Below are 19,800 nucleotides of genomic sequence, written 5' to 3'. Positions count from 1 at the left end.
ATTTTGTTATGTTGGCTTTTGTTTACTTTGTTTCTTCGTTTTGGTTATTTTGATGCATGATTCTTACTCAATTTCATGTTGACATTTGTTTGATTTGGTTCTTATTGTTCTTGCTTCAAACATGTTAGCTGATTTCTAATGTATATTTTTAGGGGTGTTGACTTTAAGATTAACTTATATTCACAAGATTTTGTTTCTGTTACAACTATTTCTTTATATGGTGATGTTGTCTTGTTCTTTTGCTTGTGTTTAAGGTTTGTTTGTTAAGGAAATTTTAAGTCCTGCTGATTTTGTTTGGTGTTCAAATTAAGGCATTATTATAATTATTAACATAAATAACACTGGATCAAGCTTTGGGTATTTGTCAAAATATTTATTTTGGTATTCAGTCTGCGGAAACAAAATGTTCTATTTTTAGAACAGGAAGTTTGAAATAATTTAATTGAATGACTAGTCACTTAGAATCAGATTTAGGCAAAAACTTCAAAGATAACTTAATTTAAAAAGTACAATTACTTTAACACAGCCATATTAAATTTAGGTTGGATAAAGATTTGTTTATATAAGCTAGCAAAAGAAAAACAATTTAAAACTGGTCTTGAAAAAATTACGAAAAGTGAACAAACACACCCCCAGTTATATGTGGTTGTATTGTCATGATTATAGAGCTTTTATATGCCTATAATCAACGGAATAATTGGTTGTGTCGCAAAGTTCATTGAGTGGCATTTTGTCATTTTTCAATGAAACAACTGAGCGGCCATTGGTCAACGGGTGTTTGTCATAGACACAAAAAATACAACAACATGCTCCCTTTTAAGTGAGATTGGAAAGTCGAAAGTCGCCATATGACCTATATTGTTTTGGTGTGACATAAAACTCAACCCCCCCCCCCCCCCCCAAAAAAAAAAAAAAAATAAATAAATTAATTGAGATTATTTGAGATTTCATTATTTATGAAGGTAAATAAATCATTTAAGTGAGAGCATAAAAGAAATCTATTTATAGATTCAGATTTTTTTAAACAATTTGGAGTGGATTATTTTTTTTGATTTTTATAAACTTTAATCTTCTTTTTCTTATTTTGTTTGGACTTTTAACTAAAATGACTAACATATTTCAGTATGAGCTTCAAATAGCCCCAGGACAACAGTTAGAACCTTTGATTAATCAGGTATAGTATCTCGAGACAAGTTGCTATAGGTTACATTTTCAAGGTGTTATTTGTTAGGCTCTTTTGGTGGTTTTTGTATTATTATCTTGTTGTGGAAATACAGTTGAATTGCCAAGTTACAGCTGCATGTGATCTAGATTTATATTTGGTTTAAAAAACTTCTTTTTCGTATTTGTATGTTTTTGTTTTATGGCTGAAGATTTATGATAGAATAAGTTCAGTGAGATTTCGTTTGCCGCATATTGTTTATATAGTTTGTATTTCTATTATTTTGTGTTTTAATATTAATTGATTATGTTAATTGGTGGTTGAGATTACTTAAATAAGAAAGGAGAGGAATGATATCGGCTCACTTATGTCATCTTGAATTTTCAAAACCTGTCCTCAAAATGTTATGTTAATAGCCAACATAACATTTTCAGATTTTGTTATCAGCTTATAGCTTATATAATGATAGATGTCTTCTTTTAAGTTATTTTAGCAAGTCATGAAATGTCAACTATATTCAATGCAATTATATGTTTAATAATTTTTGTTCTTTATAGTGAGTTTACATGTATATAGATTTCGAAGCATCTTAAATATGTGATTTTATTTTATTTCATTTCATCATAGACAGATTTATTCCCCTTATTTCCCTGGTTAAAGTTTGTTAATATTTGTTCTATTTTTCATTGAACTTGTTTGCCTGCAGCCACAATTACAATAACTTACAGTTTAAGATTGTTCAATTACCTCCCTTTTTATCCAGATTGTCTTGTTACCCATTAGACAATACTCAGTTTCCTCCCTTTGTTTGCTCCATGTTTAAATGCAATATTTGATTACAATTATATATTAATTTATTGTAAATATTTGTGTTGAAAAATGCGTTTTAGCAGTTGCAGTATTGTTTACACTAGGATAAGTTCAGTAACAAAAATATTATATTCATTGCTGTTCAGAATGATAACAAAATTTTGGCTAGAGCTGATATCAAAGAATTCTAAATTTCATGTAGAAAACCTCCAGAAAACATCTTCAGAAAAAGTATTAAATTTTTGAAAGTATGAAGCATTTGGGAGGCAAATACCTGTTTTGAGTTTGATCAATGAATTGTGTTGTTTGGGTGTTTCTTTGCTGTGATAATTTTCCATTATACTGGTATATTTTATGATGTCATAAAGTGTCATCTAATATGTCAACTACTTCACATGATATGTTAGAAGTTCATTTCAATTAAATATTTTTCAGCTTCAAAGCCAGGCAGAGCAAGATATTCAACATAGATCTTTTGGGAAAGCATTCCTTGTTGCTAAATGGTACAAATTTGATAGAAAGTAAGTACAATATTCAAGTTGGTAATGTTAAACTGTGACGCATTTTAGTAAAATAGCTGATTTTGTCATATGAATTATTATCATTATATTAAGCAAAAAGGAATTCAATTTAACAACTGGGTAAGAAATATGTGCAGTTGGATAAGGAAGAAGGGCTCTTCCTTCATGGAAGTTCCAAGTAGTCTTTGACTTCAGAACTGGTTACCTCAACATTTCCAAAATATTTACATAGAAGACTCACTGTCAGTATAAAAACCTGTTTTGCTAGTGAATGAATGTGGTTTGATCCAGTGTAATGTTAAACAATTATTTTAAGAAAAAGAATTCAGAAATTGACTGAAATTGAGTATCCATAAGAAGTGTCAATATATGTTTCTTTAGTTGTAGCAATATTGCAGTCTTATTGAAAAGAGGTGACCTCACAATGCCCTCTGACTATGTACTCAAAAATACCAATGCTAACTTTCATTTCTCACATATTGACAAGCTATTAGGTGCATCTGAGGTCTTCCTCCATCAGTTTAGACATTTGGTTTTTACCACTGATTCAGAAATCATGTGGGATTAGTAGTCTGTCACTTGCAAAGAAATTGATAATAATTGGTTTAAGTTACATGTATCCAGGAAAGCATGTTAGGTTAACAGACCACTGAGATATGACTGAAAATGTGTTAAAATTGGTATACCCCCTGACCCCTTCCCCCCAATAAAAAACAAACAAACAAGCCCTCAGTAAACCTTGAAAGTGTCATTATAATCTGTATATGTATGATTTAATATAAAACCAAAACAAGGAAATGTACAGAAAATTATTATGATATAATCATGTTTTTGGTTTCAAAGAATATTGAGTACAAAACTATGCAGCTTGACCAAGCAGTCTTGAAGGAAAACTTTTTGACCACATTTTCACTTTATCACAAAAAAATATTTATGCAGACAATGCATAATGATCCTGTTATATGCCAAATATGTCAAAAATGTTTTAGTGCAAAAGAAAAATGTTATAATATCAACTTAATGATTTCATTTCAGGTTTTTAAAACCATTCCTTACAAATAGTAGACCAAATTTAATGGAGACATGTCCAAATTGTTGTCTACCATTAGCAAGAATGTTAACAACTCAAGAACAGCTGATGGAAGTAAGTGTCATAAACAATTGAGCCGCGTCACGACAAAACCAACATAATTGGTTTGCGACCAGCATGGATCCAGACCAGCCTGCGCATTCTGATCAGGGTCCATGCTGTTCACTGTCAGTTTCTCTACTTGTAATAGGGTTTGTAAACGAACAGCATGGATCCTGATCAGACTGCACGGATGCGCAGGCTAGTCTGGATCCATGCTGGTCGCAAACCCATTATGTTGGTTTTGTCGTGACGTGGCTCAATTATTATTTGTTTTTATTTTTGTGCAGAAAAAAACAAATAAAATGATTTTTGGGAGGTTGACTAATAATGTTGATAGAACATAATTATTCAAGTTTTGTTTAATTACCTATAAATAATCAAACATCTTTTAAACATGGACCTTTGTATTTATGGTATCAGATGTAAATTGAAAAAGTTGGCTCCCTATTAGTTTATAACCTAAACCCCGTCTCAAAGAAAATGAATGCTCTAGAAAGGATGTTCTTCATTAGGCACTTTATACAGTAAGTGTCCTAACAAGAACGTACAAGCTTTCCAGCTTGCCAACAGAATGTCGATGGTTGAAATAACGTACATAGCGGCACCTGTGGAGTAAAGCTGGAATGTGGCCTTGTGACCTATACTGTATTCATGCAATATAAAAACCAATCCAAAGAAAAAGAGCTTGCAAGGCATTTACATGTATATTTTTGGAAGAATGGGAAATATATAAGATTTAGAAGCTATGTTCTACTTTAAGAACAATTTGAAAAGATCAGTTCTATTTTAAGAGTGTTTTTGAAGAATGTTAATATTTTAGAGTGCTTTTGAAGAACTGTTACTATTTTTAGAATGCTTTTCAAGAACTGTTACTATATTTAGAATAAACTGTTACTATTTTTAGAGTGCTTTTGAAGAACTGTTACTATTTTTAGAATGATTTTGATAAACTGTTACTACTTTTGAGAACTGTGCTAATTTTAGAAGCTTTTGAACTGTTGCTATTTTTAGAATGCTTCTGATGAACTGTTACTATTTTTAGAGTGATTTAAATCATGATCAGGATTCAGACACAGATATGATAATAGATCATAGAGAGTTGTCTATAGGAGAAGACAGTCAGATTAGTGCCAGTCCTTCAATGAACTCCACCCAAGATAAAGAACACACGGAGGTAAGCCATCCTGATTATTTTATCTGCAAACAAGAAAATATAAAAAAGATTAGACAAAAAATATATCCTTTATCATATCCATTGCAGAATCATGCAAACATTTTGATGATTATTTCAGATGAGAATGTTTTACTTAAAGCTGCATGTCTCCAGATGAGGAAAAATATTTCAAGAAAATCAAACTTGAGAAAAGTTTACTATGATGTTAAGAAAAGTGATAAAAATTAAGAAAAGTAAAAATGATTCAAGATAGAAGTTATAATTATCCTGTTGTGAAAATAATGCTTAGTAAGACGTTTGTTCACTTCACATTATTTTACTTTATTACATGCTCTTCAGTGCTTTAAAGAAATATATCAGTGAAATAAAAACTGATAATTTCACTGTTTTAAGCAGTGAAATTATCAATTTCATAATTTCACTGTTTTGAATATTTGAGCCCGTTACGTTGTTTCAGTGAAATACAAGCGTTCACAGTACTTGAAACCAACTTAATGACGTGACATCATAAATTGTTGTATTGTTATTTGGCGCCCTTTTCATTTAGTACTAGGTTAAAATGTCTTTTTAAACGTTTCTTTGCATATAATAAAAACAAAATTTGTTTAATTTAATGTAAGATCGAAAGATGCGCCACTCGTGAAATATACCTTTTGGTGCTCACCCGGTGAAATATATTCCGATTTTACACTGAACTGATCAGATATCCTCTATTTAATAATATATTTTCAAAATTTCTATTAAAATTAGCATGAATCTGGAGGCATGCTACTTTAATTACCTAGTTTGTTTAAAAATTTAGATTTAAAGAAGTTTTTGTTACTTAGATTCTGGCAAGGATGTGACGAAGGATGTTAAACATTCAGATATTTCATTTTGTGTTGTTTTATTTTGACATTGTCAATTGTAATGTTAGTTATATTAAGTTTTCAAATTATTTGCCTTATTTATATGATTAAAATGTAGAATATATAAACTGAGCATATTTTTGTGTAGGTATTAGATACTTTAATGTCATTTAAAACATGCAATTTGAATTGTTTCGGAGTTATTTTTGCATGGGTGTTTTTTAATCTTCTTTTTACTTACTTGGATATTATAATCATTATATAACTCATATATGACCTTGCATGCATGCCCTAGATCACAGACTGATTGAACTGTATCAGTTGTAGAGAAAAGTTATCTAATTAACAAACTAAATTAATCTATAACGCTATGACTGACCTTATTACCAAAGTTACTGATTTTAAATCTTTCAGCCTTCAATTTTAGTCATGAAATTGACAGACCTTAATGATAGTTCAGAAAGGTCAGTGGCAGACTCTGAAATAAGGGTTCATATTTTAAATGACCACACAAATTTGGGTCATTTGGTTTTTCTGTGTTTCCTCACAGAATGGAACCAGATTGGAAACTTGTTTAGTGTTGAAATAATGGTAGATACTGGTAACCAGGTGTCATACCTGGTCATTATAGAACATCTAAAATCAAGGAAAATAAGTTGTGCTTACTTAGTTTGCTTCCATTTCCTCAGTTGTTAGCCATGCATAAGAGATGAAATCAGTTTGTTGTTAATAATGACATTTTATTTAAAAAATATTTTTAAAACTGAATGGACTCTAAATGTTTTAATATACTGTATATATAAATCTGTTTAAATGAATTGGTAATTTACGCCACATATCTTCTTGGAAATAAAATAAAATAAATATAAAGGAATAAACAACAAAAAACAAAACATTAAGTCATTGAAATATCATGTTATTGGGTATCAATGACAAGTGGTTACAGCAAATAAAGTGATATATCCTTGGGTGCCCTAAATTCGTCCCTGTCCTAGAGTCAACACCCTTACCTTTTTTTGTCAGAAAGTCTCAACAAATATTTGTAATACTTGGATATTTTCAAACACAAAGAAAATTTCTTCAACATAGAATGCTTGGATCATTAAAAATTAAGTGTAAATCAAACTAGCATTGTAAAATGCTTATAGGCTTGACGAATCATGGCCACCTGTGGATATTTTATATTCATCATTTTTATGTTGCATTTAAATTCCTTATAGGGAGGTCTAGTAACTGTTACCAGAGGTTTTAACCCTTTACCTGGAAGGATGGAAAACGATTAGCCTTTGCCAAATGACAAGTCTGTACACATCGGTGCAGTTTGATCAGCCTTTATAATTTTGACGGTCCAATATCAAATTTATACTTTTGACAGTCAAAATTTCAAACTTATACTTTTTACAGTCCAATATCAAATTTATACTTTTGACAGTCTAATATCAAATTTTTACTTTTGACAGTCCAATATCAAATTTTTATTTTTGACACTCCAATATCAAATTTTTATTTTTGACAGTCCAATATCAATTTTTTACTTTTGACAGTCCAATGTCAAATTTATACTTTTGACTGTCCAATATCAAATTATTTTTTTTGACAGTCAATAGTTGGAAGCTAAAATCAATTTAAGAAATTCAACAGGTTAAAGGTTGATTTTTTTCAATCTTTTAACTCTTTGCAAATAATTTTAGAAAATGTCATATAAAGTTTTGTGAACATGTTTAAGTAATTTTGAATGTGGACAGTTGCTAGACAACCTTATTAATCTAACATAACAGTCTGGCAAAATAAACTTGTCAACATTCCCTTTATTTCATCATGTGTTTGTTAATTGATACTTAATTGATGAATGCATGTGAAGATTGGAATAAAAACCAGTAAATTTTGTTGGTTAATACAAATATGATTACTTTAGTTTCAAGACATGAACATTTTATAGAATTTTATATTGACTTTCAAGTTGATTTCAGTTTGTTTTTCAACTAAATATATGAACAATATCTAGTTTTTAGATATTATTTGTTTATAATGCATTTAAGAAAAAAAAGGAAAGATTTTTCGGCAATTAAAACATGCATTTCAGAGAAGTTCAGTCAAATTTCTGGCAAGTATTATAAAAGCAATAGATAAAAAGGATGATCAGAAAGTTTATTTTGTCAGATTGGAAGTTCATGTTTTATCTGTTTTGTTTTTATTTTTCGGTCGGTATGACAGCATGACTTTGATCTTGGGGATAACCATTTAGACTCAATAAGTGATGATTTTCCTTTGACCCCATGACCTTGATTGCTGAATGAACTCCAGCCTATATATCTAAGGTGATTAGCTGTTTGGATATTCATGTATTTAGATATTTCTGGATATTCATATGTACTTAAATGCTTTAATAGATCACATTCATTAACTTAAAACACTTAAATAAATAAGCTTTTTGAAAAGTCATTGATTTAAACACTTTAATAGCTATTTGGATATGCATTTACTTTAAACACTTAATAAGCATTTTGAATATTATTGACTTAAACACTTAGATAGCTATTTTGGTATTCATTAAATCCATTAATAGCTTTTTGGATATTTAATTACTTAAAACATTTAAATAGATATTTTGATATTCATTTACTTAAAACACTCAAAAAAGTTATTTGGATATTCATTAACTTGATCACTTCAATTGCTGGTCGATATTTACTTTTTATCATTTTGATATCTGTTTTGATATTCATTAAAAAAAAAAACAAAAAAAAACAAAAAAAAAACACTTAAATAGCTGCATATGTATTCATTTACTTAGGTGATTCAAATCCTGTTTGAATACTAGTATTCTAGTATATAAATAATTATGTAGAAATCCTATATCCGGTAATATTGTCACTAGAAAAACTGTTGGCTAAATCAGTATGTGAAATATATTTATTATTACAAATATGCATACAGCTTAAATCAATTTATTCATTTTTGTCACTGGTAAAATGTATATGAATCAATGACTTGTTAAAAAATCTTTTCAATACTATAAACTAACACTTTAAGTGCTTTATGTACATTTTGTTTCGTTAATTGAACAAACCAGTAATGTTGAAATTCAAGCAGTAATTAATAATTAAATTGTCAATGCCAGACTCTTAAATGTCCTTGATTTTATCCTTTTTTTTATATTGAAATACCTTGGACAGGAAAAGATGTTTAGATATTTTAAACCACAGTTTAAGGGTATTATTGATAGTTGATACCTTATTTAGGGGAAGGAGACATTGTAATCAAACTTGGATTATAGTAAGCTTAAGACCCCACTTTTGTATTGCACTTGAACCCCCTGGGGTCAAGGTCAAGGTCTCCATAACTAAAAATAGAAAAATTGTTTCTGGACAATAATTAGAGTTAGGAATGAGATATTGTAATAAAACTTGGTATATAGCAACCTGATGTGGAAACCCTGGTTAGTATTAGGACCAATTAGTGACGAGGTCAGCATATCTAAAATTAGAAAAACATTTTTTTGGACAATTACTAGAGTTAGGAATCAAACTTTGTTGATACCAAACTTATATGAAGACCCTGGTTGGTATTGCATTTGGACCCCCATGGTTCAAGATCAAGGTAACTGTTTCTAAAAATAGAAAAATGGTTTCCCGACAATAACAAGAGTTAAGAATGAGATATTATAAACAAATTTGGTATTTAGGAACCTTGTATGGAAACCCTGGTGGGAAAGGCATTTGGAGCCCCTAGGGTCAAGAGTGAATTTATTATTAAAATGGTTTTCAGACAATAACTAGAGTTAGAAATGACATATTACACTCAAATTAAGGATAATGCAAGTTTATATGAAGATCCTGGTTGGGATTGCAATTAACTGTGGTTGGGATTGCAATTAACTGAAATAATTCTTTATACACAGTTGACATTTTAATTATTCAAACTTTTCTTCAGACCACTTATTTTTCAAAAAGTCAAAGTTGCTGGTGGGGTTATTAATCACCCTTAGTGATAGCTCTAGTTAAAGGAGGGATTTAGTTTTATGCATGTCATTACTTTTTAGTCCCCTACCGGTTTACCGGAGGGGACTTTAGGTTTACCCTCCGTCTGTCTGTCCGTCCGTCTGTCAGTCCGTCCATCCACAAAACTGGATCCCTCGATAATGCAAAAAGTACTGAAAATATTTTTATGAAACTTAATATATGGATAGATGGCAGTAAGGAGATTATGCACATCTTTTTCTTTTCTTCCTATGTTGAAAATTCTGGTTGCTATGGCAACAAATAGACTGAAAATATGGCAAATTTTACACATAAACTGGATCTAGTGATATTGCAAAAAAGTACTGAAAATATTCTTGAAATATGGGTAGATGGCAGTATGGAGATTATGCATGCCTTTTTTCTTTTCTTCTATTTTGAAAAAAAATTGGTTCCATGGCAACAAATAGGCTTAAAACATGGCAAATATAACAATATTTTTGATTAGTCAAAAATAGCTGAAAATTTTTATGAAACTTAAAATATGGATAGATGGTAGTATGGAAATTATACACATCATTTTAATCTTGACTATAGGAAGTAAATGGAGAGCTGTCATACTTAACAAAAGTCCGCAACCTCATCAAGATTTCTGATTCTATTTTTTAGGCTTTTTCACTATAAGTTCTTTATTTCTGAAGGTATTTATTTTCAAAATTCAAACATTAGTTTCTGGTCATCAACCACATCATATGTGACAAGGTTATAACTCTAGCAAAAAATTATCAGAATTGCCTCCCTTGAACTTACTGGAAAAAATGTTTTTTTTAAAAAATAACTTCTTTATTTCTAAATGTATCTTTTTCAAACTTCATATATATGTTTCTTATTATTACTCAAATCATTTGTGAGAAGGTTCAATACTCTAGCAAGACTATTTACAGAATTATGTCCCCCTTGAAATTGGTATATTTTACTCCAACTTGTTCATTACTTATAGGATTTACTTCAAACTCCCACATTATAATAATATTACAATATTTATAAATCTAGCATCCTTATTTCCAGAATTATCTCCTCCTTAAACTTTGAATTTTTCATATTCATTCTTTTAACTTTCTTTTACTTCAAATTCAAAATAAACATTCATTATGAACAGCTTCATTACTAATTGTTCTTTGTTACACTCACATCATGTATGACATCTTGGATCTTTATTTCAAGAGTTATCTCCTCTTTAAGAATTTTGCTTTTAAAAATGTTATATTTTTGTAACAGGAATGTTTAAAAAATTAACTTAAGAGTGTCCATCAGTCTGTCTGTTCATATAAACTGTTTCCTGTGATCACTTTTAAAGTACTTTTCCAACAAATTTTCTTAAAAAAGAGAAAAATTGAAATATTAGTGAATGGCGAATGGCCCTTCAGAATGTTGCTGGGGTTCTAACCGATAGGGGACTTATGGATTGCTTGCAATACTATGATAATTGCTTGTATTATATAGTTCTTTGCTTGTCATTCATTTTCTTGTCTCATCTACTAGCTCTGCCTTATATAATGTCACTGTTTGCTTGATAAATTGATTGGTTAATTGATTGGTTAATTGGTAGATTGCATTGTGACTGGTTAATTAATTGGTTAATTGACTGGTTAATTAATAGGTTAATTGACTGGTTAATTAATAGGTTAATTGACTGATTGGTTGATTGCATGGTGACTGGTTAATTACTGTATTCCTAGAAATGTTAGCGGATACAATATTTCGTCGACATTTTCGCGGAGACAAACTTTCGCGGATTTGTAGTATGCGCGAATTCCGCAAATATTTAGTCGCTACGGCATAAATTACAGCTTTTAGAGGCTACGTTTCCAATGCATGACCTTGCCTTTTGGGTTCTTTTATTTTTATTTTTTTAACAAGTCGCGCCTAAAGCGCTACGTTACTCGATACCTTTTCATTTATTAACTAGTCGAACACGGACGGTTGTTCCGTGAACACTTTTTACTTAATTCCTGACCTTTTTCACTGTGTGATTAAGTAAGAATAAGTCAGACCAATTAGTTTTTTTCTATTTTCATTTGAATCATAACTGACTTTTTCTTCAAAATGTCGATACGTAATTAATTACACTGTACATCGCTTTCATTATAACAACATAACAGCTGTTTATCAATGTAGCACTTGATCGCTATGTAAGTAAATTATTAAAATATTCTGCACGTTTATGTTTTTATTTGGTTAAAGCTAGAAATGTTCGCGGATTTGTTATAAGTACCATATTCGCGGCTATTAAGATTCGCGAAATAATGCCTATCGCGAAAAGCGCTAACTTAAAACGCGCGAAATCTTTTCTAGGAATACAGTAATTGGTTAATTGACTGGTTAATTAATTGGTTAATTGACTGGTTAATTTATAGGTTAATTGACTGGTTAATTAATTTGTTAATTGGTTGATTGCATGGTGACTGGTGTTTTTTTGCTTTCAATACCGTATATGATATGGCTAAGTATTCAAGCAATCTGTAAGAGAATTCAGGGATAGGTTTATAAATGAGTTTTATATTTAAGTTCTTTAGATAAGTATTACAGAACAATTGTCTTTCCCTATTTTCCATGTTTATTATTGTATTTCATTTTTTTTTGTGAACTTATTTATATGTAGATACTTGTTTAATGTACGCGCTACACATGTTTATTGTATTTATGTTATATTTATATATGTTTTGAGGTAAAGCAGTGTGCTATAAATTGGTTTTTAAGTAATCAAAGAATTTAACTCTTTGAATGCTAATGTTTCAATTACCACCAGTTTTGTAACAGCCAAGCTGGTCTCAGCATGGCTGTATAAATGATCTGACCAGGGGCTGAGGTTTATAATAAAGCAATATTATAATCTCAAATTCAGATCTCAGGAATTTGATTGGTCAGAAACAGGCACAAAATGTGAATTGACTAATGAAAATCCTTAGATTCAAGCTTGATTTAAGGAAACAGATTTTATATTTATAGCCTAATGAGGCCAGGCTATAAAGTGTTGGCAACAATAAAAGACGAAAAATGGAATCAACTGTATAATGGAAATTTTCCAACAATATAGTAATTTGACTAATCCAACTATAATTCACCTAGCTATTTTTTTGTTTAAATATCAACAAGTTTATAACCATAATGAACTGTATTGTGATGTTTATTTCTTAACAATTCACCATTGCAGGCCATTTAATGCATCATTTCTGCTTTGCCTCAAATTTTTTTATCTATAGTAGATATTTTGTCAGACATTATTTTATTGTTTTGTTTATATTTATAATTGGTAACTTTGTTATATTAGGTAGAACTACATGCTGTCTAAGGTGAGATGTTGTAAGGTGGTTTTCTATGCCATGGGTTACTTTACTGTAGTATTAGCTTTTGTTCACAGCACTCCTTTAATATTGGATGATTATTTGGCCATTATGAAATAAAACACAAAAAAACAAGAAAAAGAAAAACAACAAAAAACAAAACCCAAAGCAATATTGTAATTAGTATTATATTTTTGGTGCAGGATCCATGATTTTCCTTTTTTTCAAACATGATTGTTTGTCTCTTTATACATTGGTTATTATATCCCCCGCACAACAAAGTTGTAAGGGGGGTATACTGGAATCAGCTTGTCCGTCCGTCCGTCCGTCGGTTTTTTCTTGTCCGCCCAATAACTTAAGATTCCTTTGACCCTTAGTCTTAATATTTGGCATGGAGGTTAGTCATGATTAGTAGATGACCCCTATTGATTTTGAGGTCACTAGGTCAAAGGTCAAAGTCACAGGGGCCTTGACTTTAAAAAGCTTATCCGCCCAATAACTTAAGATTCCTTTGACCTACAGTCGTCATATTTGGCATGGAGGTTAGTCATGATTAGTAGATGACCCCTATTGATTTTGAGGTCACCAGGTCAAAGGTCAAGGTAACAGGGGCCTTGACTTCAAAAAGCTTGTCCGCCCAATAACTTAAGATTCCTTTGACCCACAGTCTTCATATTTGGCATGGAGATTAGTCATGATTAGTAGATGACCCCTATTGATTTTGAGGTCACCAGGTCAAAGGTCAAGGTCACAGGGGCCTTGACTTCACAAAGCTTGTCCGGCCAATAACTTAAGATTCCTTTGACCCATAGTCTTCCTATTTGGCATTGAGGTTAGTCATGATTAGTAGATGACCCCTATTGATTTTGAGGTCACCAGGTCAAAGGTCAAGGTCACAGGGCCTTGACTTCAAAAAGCTTGTCCGCCCAATAACTTAAGATTCCTTTGACCCACAGTCTTCATATTTGGCATTGAGGTTAGTCATGATTAGTAGATGACCCCTATTGACTTTGAGGTCACCAGGTCAAAGGTCAAGGTCACAGTGGCCTTGACTTCAAAAAGCTTGTCCGCCCAATAACTTAAGATTCCTTTGACCCATAGTCTTCATATTTGGCATGGAGGTTAGTCATGATTAGAAGATGACCCCTATTGACTTTATGGTCACCAGGTCAAAGGTCAAGATCACAGGGGCCTTGACTTCAAAAGCTTGTCCGCCCTATAACTTAAGATTCCTTTGACCCACAGTCTTCATATTTGGAATGGAGGTTAGTCATGATTAGTAGATGACCCCTATTGATTTTGAGGTCACCAGGTCAAAGGTCAATGTCACAGGGACTTTGACTTCAAAAAGTTTGTCTGCCCAATAACTTTAGATTCCTTTGACCCACAGTCTTCATATTTGGCATGGATGTTGATCATGATTAGTAGATGACCCCTTTTGATTTTGAGGTCACTGGATCAAAGGTCAAGGTCATAGGGACTTTGACTTCAAAAAGTTTGTCCACCCATTAACTTAAGATTCCTTTGACCCACAGTCTTCATATTTGGCATGGATGTTGATCATGACTATAAGGTGACCCCTATTAATTTTGAGGTCACTGGGTCAAGGTCACAGGGACCTTGACAAAAAAAAAGCTTTTCTTCTCAATTGCTAAAGAATGTCCTGTCCGCAGTGTATTGATTTTGACATTTTCACATTTGAAGCATGTAGAATACATAACTTAGCAATGCACTGGCTTAGTAACCTCAGATTTGGCAGCTTGAGCTCTAAATGGCCACTGTTGATTCTGACAAAGTGGTATGCGGGGGTATTCACGCCATGATAGTGGCAGTTCTAGTTCATTTTGATACCATTCAATGCAGATGTTGAATTTCATTAATTAGCAAGTTATTGCAATTTTTGAGCTGATTAAGTCGAATTAGGTTCTATTTTAAGGCGTTATTAAATATTGGCATGAAACAAGATTCTGTTGTTTTTTTACAGTAGAAATCATATTAAAAGGTCTATTATGATCATTTTATTACATAAGGAGTTCAGTGAACAAAATGTAGTGAACTTTGTATTAACAGTGCTTGTTATATAAACATGTGTGGTGTGATTATTGTATGCTTTATTTTACTAATGGCAGCTTTACGAGAATCAGTATGTCATTGCCAGTCTATTGGAAGGTCACAGTCAGTCTGTCATGGTCACCTTTGAAGGTCAAATGTCAAACAGTTTTGTATCACTTTAAATCCTATACATTTGAATGATTTTCCTCAAACTTTAATGAAATGTTCATCGCAACTATCAGTGTATGACCATTATGTGCTGTCCCCATACTGCCACTGTGCCTGGTCAAGGTAACATTTACAGGTCAAATGTCAAGGTCACATTTACAATTCTATAAATTCTTAACCTCTTGAAGATCATACATTTTCATTCTCCGCTCTAATATTCACATTAAAAATGTGATATGCAAAACCCATGCTACCGCTGAGTTGCTTAATGGTCAAGGTCACATTGCTCAAATGTTCACCCTAAAAAATAAAGATAAATGGACCTTCACAAATATTGGGTGTGTAGAGATATTGGGTTTATGGCTGCTCTAGTTTTTTTATTGAGATCAACTTATTGTTCCATTACATAATTATCACTGATTTCTCAAGAACTAACATTTCAAGATAATAAGTTTAGGACTGTAGATGTGGTTACATTTTAGTTTGATATTCATCTTCTTAAACATTTTTAGGAACACTTATTTAGCATAGTAATGAGGTATTTTTGTGTATAATTGGGTACTTATAAACAATTTCAAAGGTAACATGATATATGTAAGAAATCATTCTTTTGTACCTTAATGTTACTGTGGTTATCAATTCCTACTTAAAATTTTGGTGTATAATGCTTTTTGTAGGTTTAGATATCTGTCTCTCTGTCTTTTATAGCACATATACAATTAACTTAGCTTGCCCAACAGTAGAGTTAGCATAATGATACAATTATATTGTTCTTCTATGAAAAATGATGAAGAACCAGATAGGTTCGAAACCGGTAGATCTTTATTAAAATTTTGTTCACATATATCCGGTGTTGACATATGGTTTCTTTGTATTCTTCCTTTACATCCAGTTTCTATAAAAAATGTAAAACCTTTTTAAAGGTGGGCTTTTTATATTTTATAGGCTATTTAGTGGTAGATTAATTAATTGCTGTGACCATATATAGCTTGCTTTACAGATATACTATATGGATTATATATACAAGTGTTACAGTTGCTTGTAAAGAATATAAACTTTAAAAAAAGTAATGTTTTACTTTTAAGTTTTTTTTAAGGAACTGGTACAAAATAGTCTATTAATGTTTAAAGCCATATTGGAAACAAAATGAGAAAAAAAAATGAGAAAAAGTAAATGAGAAAAAAAATTAGAAGAAAAAAAACAAGAACAAAAAACAACACAAAAGTGTAAAAAGAAACCAGTAAAATGTATCATTTGATATCTTCTCAATATACAAATAACATCATTCATGCACTCAGTTGTTTGAACTAAAGCCACAAATGTAGAGCCACAGAATAGGCAGGTAATACACATCCATGCAGTCTGTTCTGGCTTAATTCATATAATACTGTTGGCTGTCCAACTATAAATGAGCCGCGTCACGACAAAACCAACATAATGGGGTTGCAACCAGCATTGCGCGGATGTGCAGGCTGGTCTGGATCCATGCTGGTCGCAAACCCATTATGTTGGTTTTGTCGTGAGGCGGCTCAAATTTTCATCTTGATATTCTTGAAAGTGGAAGCTGCACATTAGACCTTTGAAGAAATTCTGGAGGTTTTATACGTTTATATTAAAAATGGATAAAATTGATTCTTTTATATCTTTTCACTACATGTATATAATAACTGATAACAAAAAAACAAACAATATTCATTTGGATATGTTAATACGTTTTACAGAAAATCGTTGTTTAGGTTTTCAGTTTCAACAGAGTTCGGTAAAAAATAATTTTAAAATGCATTAATATGTAATCCAAGGGGCATAACTTTGTCTAATTTCTAAATTATTCATTTTAAAGCCATTATATTTTACAGCGTCTGATGTCAAAGATGTGACAAACGTCACATACCTGTACATTTGTCTCGTCATTTTTCAGGAATGGACCAAACTTATGAAACGATTATGAATAACAAATCAAATAAAGTACTATTTTGGATTAACCTTTGCTTTAACTGGCCGGTGCACTCATAATGTACTTATAGATCATGCCGACACAATTAGTTCATTCTGAACCTCAGTGCACTGCCCCAAAAACCTGTGTAAAAAGTACTTTTCGTACGTTGAAAGAGATCTTTAAAACAACGATTAGTTTCAGGTTGGAGAATTACAGAAATGTTCTTATTTTAATAATTAGGTAAATTAGTAGTTGAATAAGCTGAACTATATGCAGACTATATTGGAGGTATCCATGGTGACTCAATAGTGTGTCAGTCAGTTTTACTTTTTTCTAGTACCCTAAAGAGTAAATAAAATGAATTGAGGTAATTTATACAAAATTGATAGAACCAAAATGGGGGTTTTACTTCAGCTTTTAAAGTTGCATGCCTTCAGATGAGCCACATATAAAAGTTTGTAAAAAAACAGGTAAAAATATCCACAATTTAAGAAATAATTTACATGTGTTTATGCAAAAATAACTGAATCTTGCAGTATTCATCACAATATTTCTACTGCCTGACTAACAAAGTAAAGGCTATTTTTGTATATTCTGTACTTTTGACAATATTTTACTTTTTAATATGTTTTAAAAAATTTCATGGAAATGAAAATAAATCTGGAGATATGCGGCTTTAAAGTTAGTAGTCATAATTATGAGATCATACAAAATTTTTGCATATTTTTCTGCTGCTGACTGCATTAGCTAATAAAGAACTTTTAATTGTTGAACTAATATTAATACATCTTCAAGATAAACTTCATTACATTTCACAAGAAAGCATTTGTTTATCTGCAATTCTTTACATTTTGTTAAATGAATTGGCTATTTTTGTAGAATTTTTATTGTCGATCACTTTTACCCATGTTATGTATAGGTTAGAGTGCATATTGGGTTTTCTTCGTAAATAAGAAAGCTAAAAAGGAGCTGAGCTTGCGAAGCGACTGTAGCTTTCTTATTTACGAAGAACATCCAATATGCACTCTTACTGGCTTAGTGCTCCGCCCACTTGCGTTTTATAATATAAAAAGTCCAGTTTATATAAAATCTGTTCTATTAAGATTTATAACCTGAAAATTTGAAAAATCCTCGTCGGTGATTGGCTTAAAAAAATTGGCGAGCACTAAGATTGTTTTAACTATTAATCAGTAGATACATGTAGATAAAAACTGACCACTTCCAAGTATTCTACTAACATAGCCACACCCCCCTACCTTAGTTACAAAATCCTGCCACCCTCTTTATAACATGCTTTTTGTAGCTAGTAGATACCCATTAAACCTTTTATTATGAATCTTTATAAATATCAGATTATCCATTTTTAGAACTAAAAGTAGACAAAAAAAAAAACTTTACATGAAGAGAATATTGACAAAGAAATGGTAATTTTTGTGGAAACAGTTTTAACTAAATGAGAATTATATGAAATTTTGGTTGTTGCCCATCATAAATACTGAACTAAATGCTTATAAACCTCAGTTTGATACATACTCAGGTGTGACTCTTAAATACTTACCAAAGTACTGGTTATAATTCAAATGTCAAGTTTCAAATAAGTATGGATTCTTTGAAAATATTAATCTCAATAAATATATTTTGAGTTTTATGTGAATTTCATGCATGTGATTACACATGCACTGTAGTAAAGATAACTATATTTTTTCCTATGATAATAATAATTCATATTTTAGTAATGTTCACTTTCTGTTTCCAGTTTCCAAAATATAGAGAAGATCTGAGCGGTGACCTTGGCCTTGGAGAACGATCAAATCAACCAGTGAGATTACAAGTTAACTTGGGTTCACCTTCAGGAGACCATGTGTGATTTTATATCTATATCATCCAATCAGCTTGCAATATCTCTATCATAGATTATAACTAATGTTTATACAGCCTGAATGTGAACACTGTACATTACATATTGAAATATTGCTTAATTCTGTATGGTTCATATAAATTATGTGAAAACTGTCAATTATGTATTGAAGCAAGCTTAATTCTGTATAGCTGTTAAATGTGAAAACTGTCAATTATGTATTAAACAAGCTAAATTCTGTATGGCTCACATATGTGAAAACTAAACTGTCAATTATGTAGTTTAACAAGCTAAATTCTGTATGGCTCATATATGTGAAAAGTGAACTGTCAATTATGTATTGAAACAAGCTAAATTCCGTATGGCTCACTTATGTGAAAAGTGAACTGTCAATTATGTAGTTTAACAAGCTAATTTATATATATGGCTCACATATATGTGAAAACTCAGTTATGTATTGAAACAAGCTAAATTCTGTTTAACAAACTAAATTCTGTATGACTCTCATAATTATGTGAAAACTAAACTGTCAATAATGTAGTTTAGTAAGCTAAATTTTGTATAGCTCACTTGAAAATTGTCATTTATGCAGTTTAACAAGCTAAATAATGTATGGTTCACAATTATGTGAAAATTAAAGTGTCAATAATGTAGTTTAACAAGCTAAATTCTGTATAGCTCACATACATAAAGACTGTAAAGTATGTATTATTATACAGTTATTTCATATGTGATTTGGGAACAGTCAAACTGTTGGCCCGAGGTGGAGGGGGTAGTGTTTTGAACTGTTCAGTTCAAAACACTATCACCCACACCGAGGGACAACTGCGTGACTT

At 31.1% G+C, this 19,800-nt stretch overlaps 1 protein-coding gene across 6 annotated transcripts; it reads left to right on the top strand.

Annotated features, from left to right (window-relative positions):
• Positions 1–1,075: 1,075 nt before the first annotated feature.
• On the top strand, positions 1,076–19,789 carry LOC132725540 (sodium/hydrogen exchanger 6-like). 6 transcript variants are annotated; one of them, XR_009625076.1, is made up of 7 exons: positions 1,076–1,174; positions 2,408–2,493; positions 3,529–3,637; positions 4,668–4,799; positions 7,862–7,965; positions 17,089–17,135; positions 18,863–18,982. XR_009625076.1 is itself a non-coding variant. In XM_060710674.1 (6 exons), the coding sequence occupies exons 1-5, from the start codon at positions 1,106–1,108 to the stop codon at positions 17,116–17,118; spliced, it is 426 nt and encodes a 141-aa protein (XP_060566657.1). In that variant the 5' UTR covers positions 1,076–1,105; the 3' UTR covers positions 17,119–17,135; positions 18,863–19,789. The 6 variants fall into 6 exon arrangements, 4 of the variants coding, with proteins under 4 accessions (XP_060566657.1, XP_060566656.1, XP_060566655.1 ...); XR_009625075.1 differs by lacking the exon at positions 17,089–17,135 and adding an exon at positions 12,938–12,959; XM_060710674.1 differs by lacking the exon at positions 7,862–7,965 and having other exon boundaries at positions 18,863–19,789.
• Positions 19,790–19,800: the final 11 nt, after the last annotated feature.

The sequence above is a fragment of the Ruditapes philippinarum genome, unplaced genomic scaffold (genome assembly GCF_026571515.1).
Source record: "Ruditapes philippinarum isolate M1 unplaced genomic scaffold, ASM2657151v2 ctg16108_1_1_1_1, whole genome shotgun sequence".
Lineage (NCBI taxonomy): Eukaryota > Metazoa > Mollusca > Bivalvia > Venerida > Veneridae > Ruditapes > Ruditapes philippinarum.
The sequence above is the reverse complement of the archived record's forward strand: the minus strand, read 5'-3'. Positions and strand labels throughout refer to the sequence as shown.

Excerpts from the sequence above, each read along its gene's own strand:
- LOC132725540 (XM_060710672.1), top strand. The coding sequence starts at position 1,106 with ATGACTAACATATTTCAGTATGAGCTTCAAATAGCCCCAGGACAACAG. Across the intron at positions 1,175-2,407 it reads TAGAACCTTTGATTAATCAG|CTTCAAAGCCAGGCAGAGCA; the intron begins GTATAGTATCTC and ends AATATTTTTCAG. Across the intron at positions 2,494-3,528 it reads TGGTACAAATTTGATAGAAA|GTTTTTAAAACCATTCCTTA; the intron begins GTAAGTACAATA and ends ATTTCATTTCAG.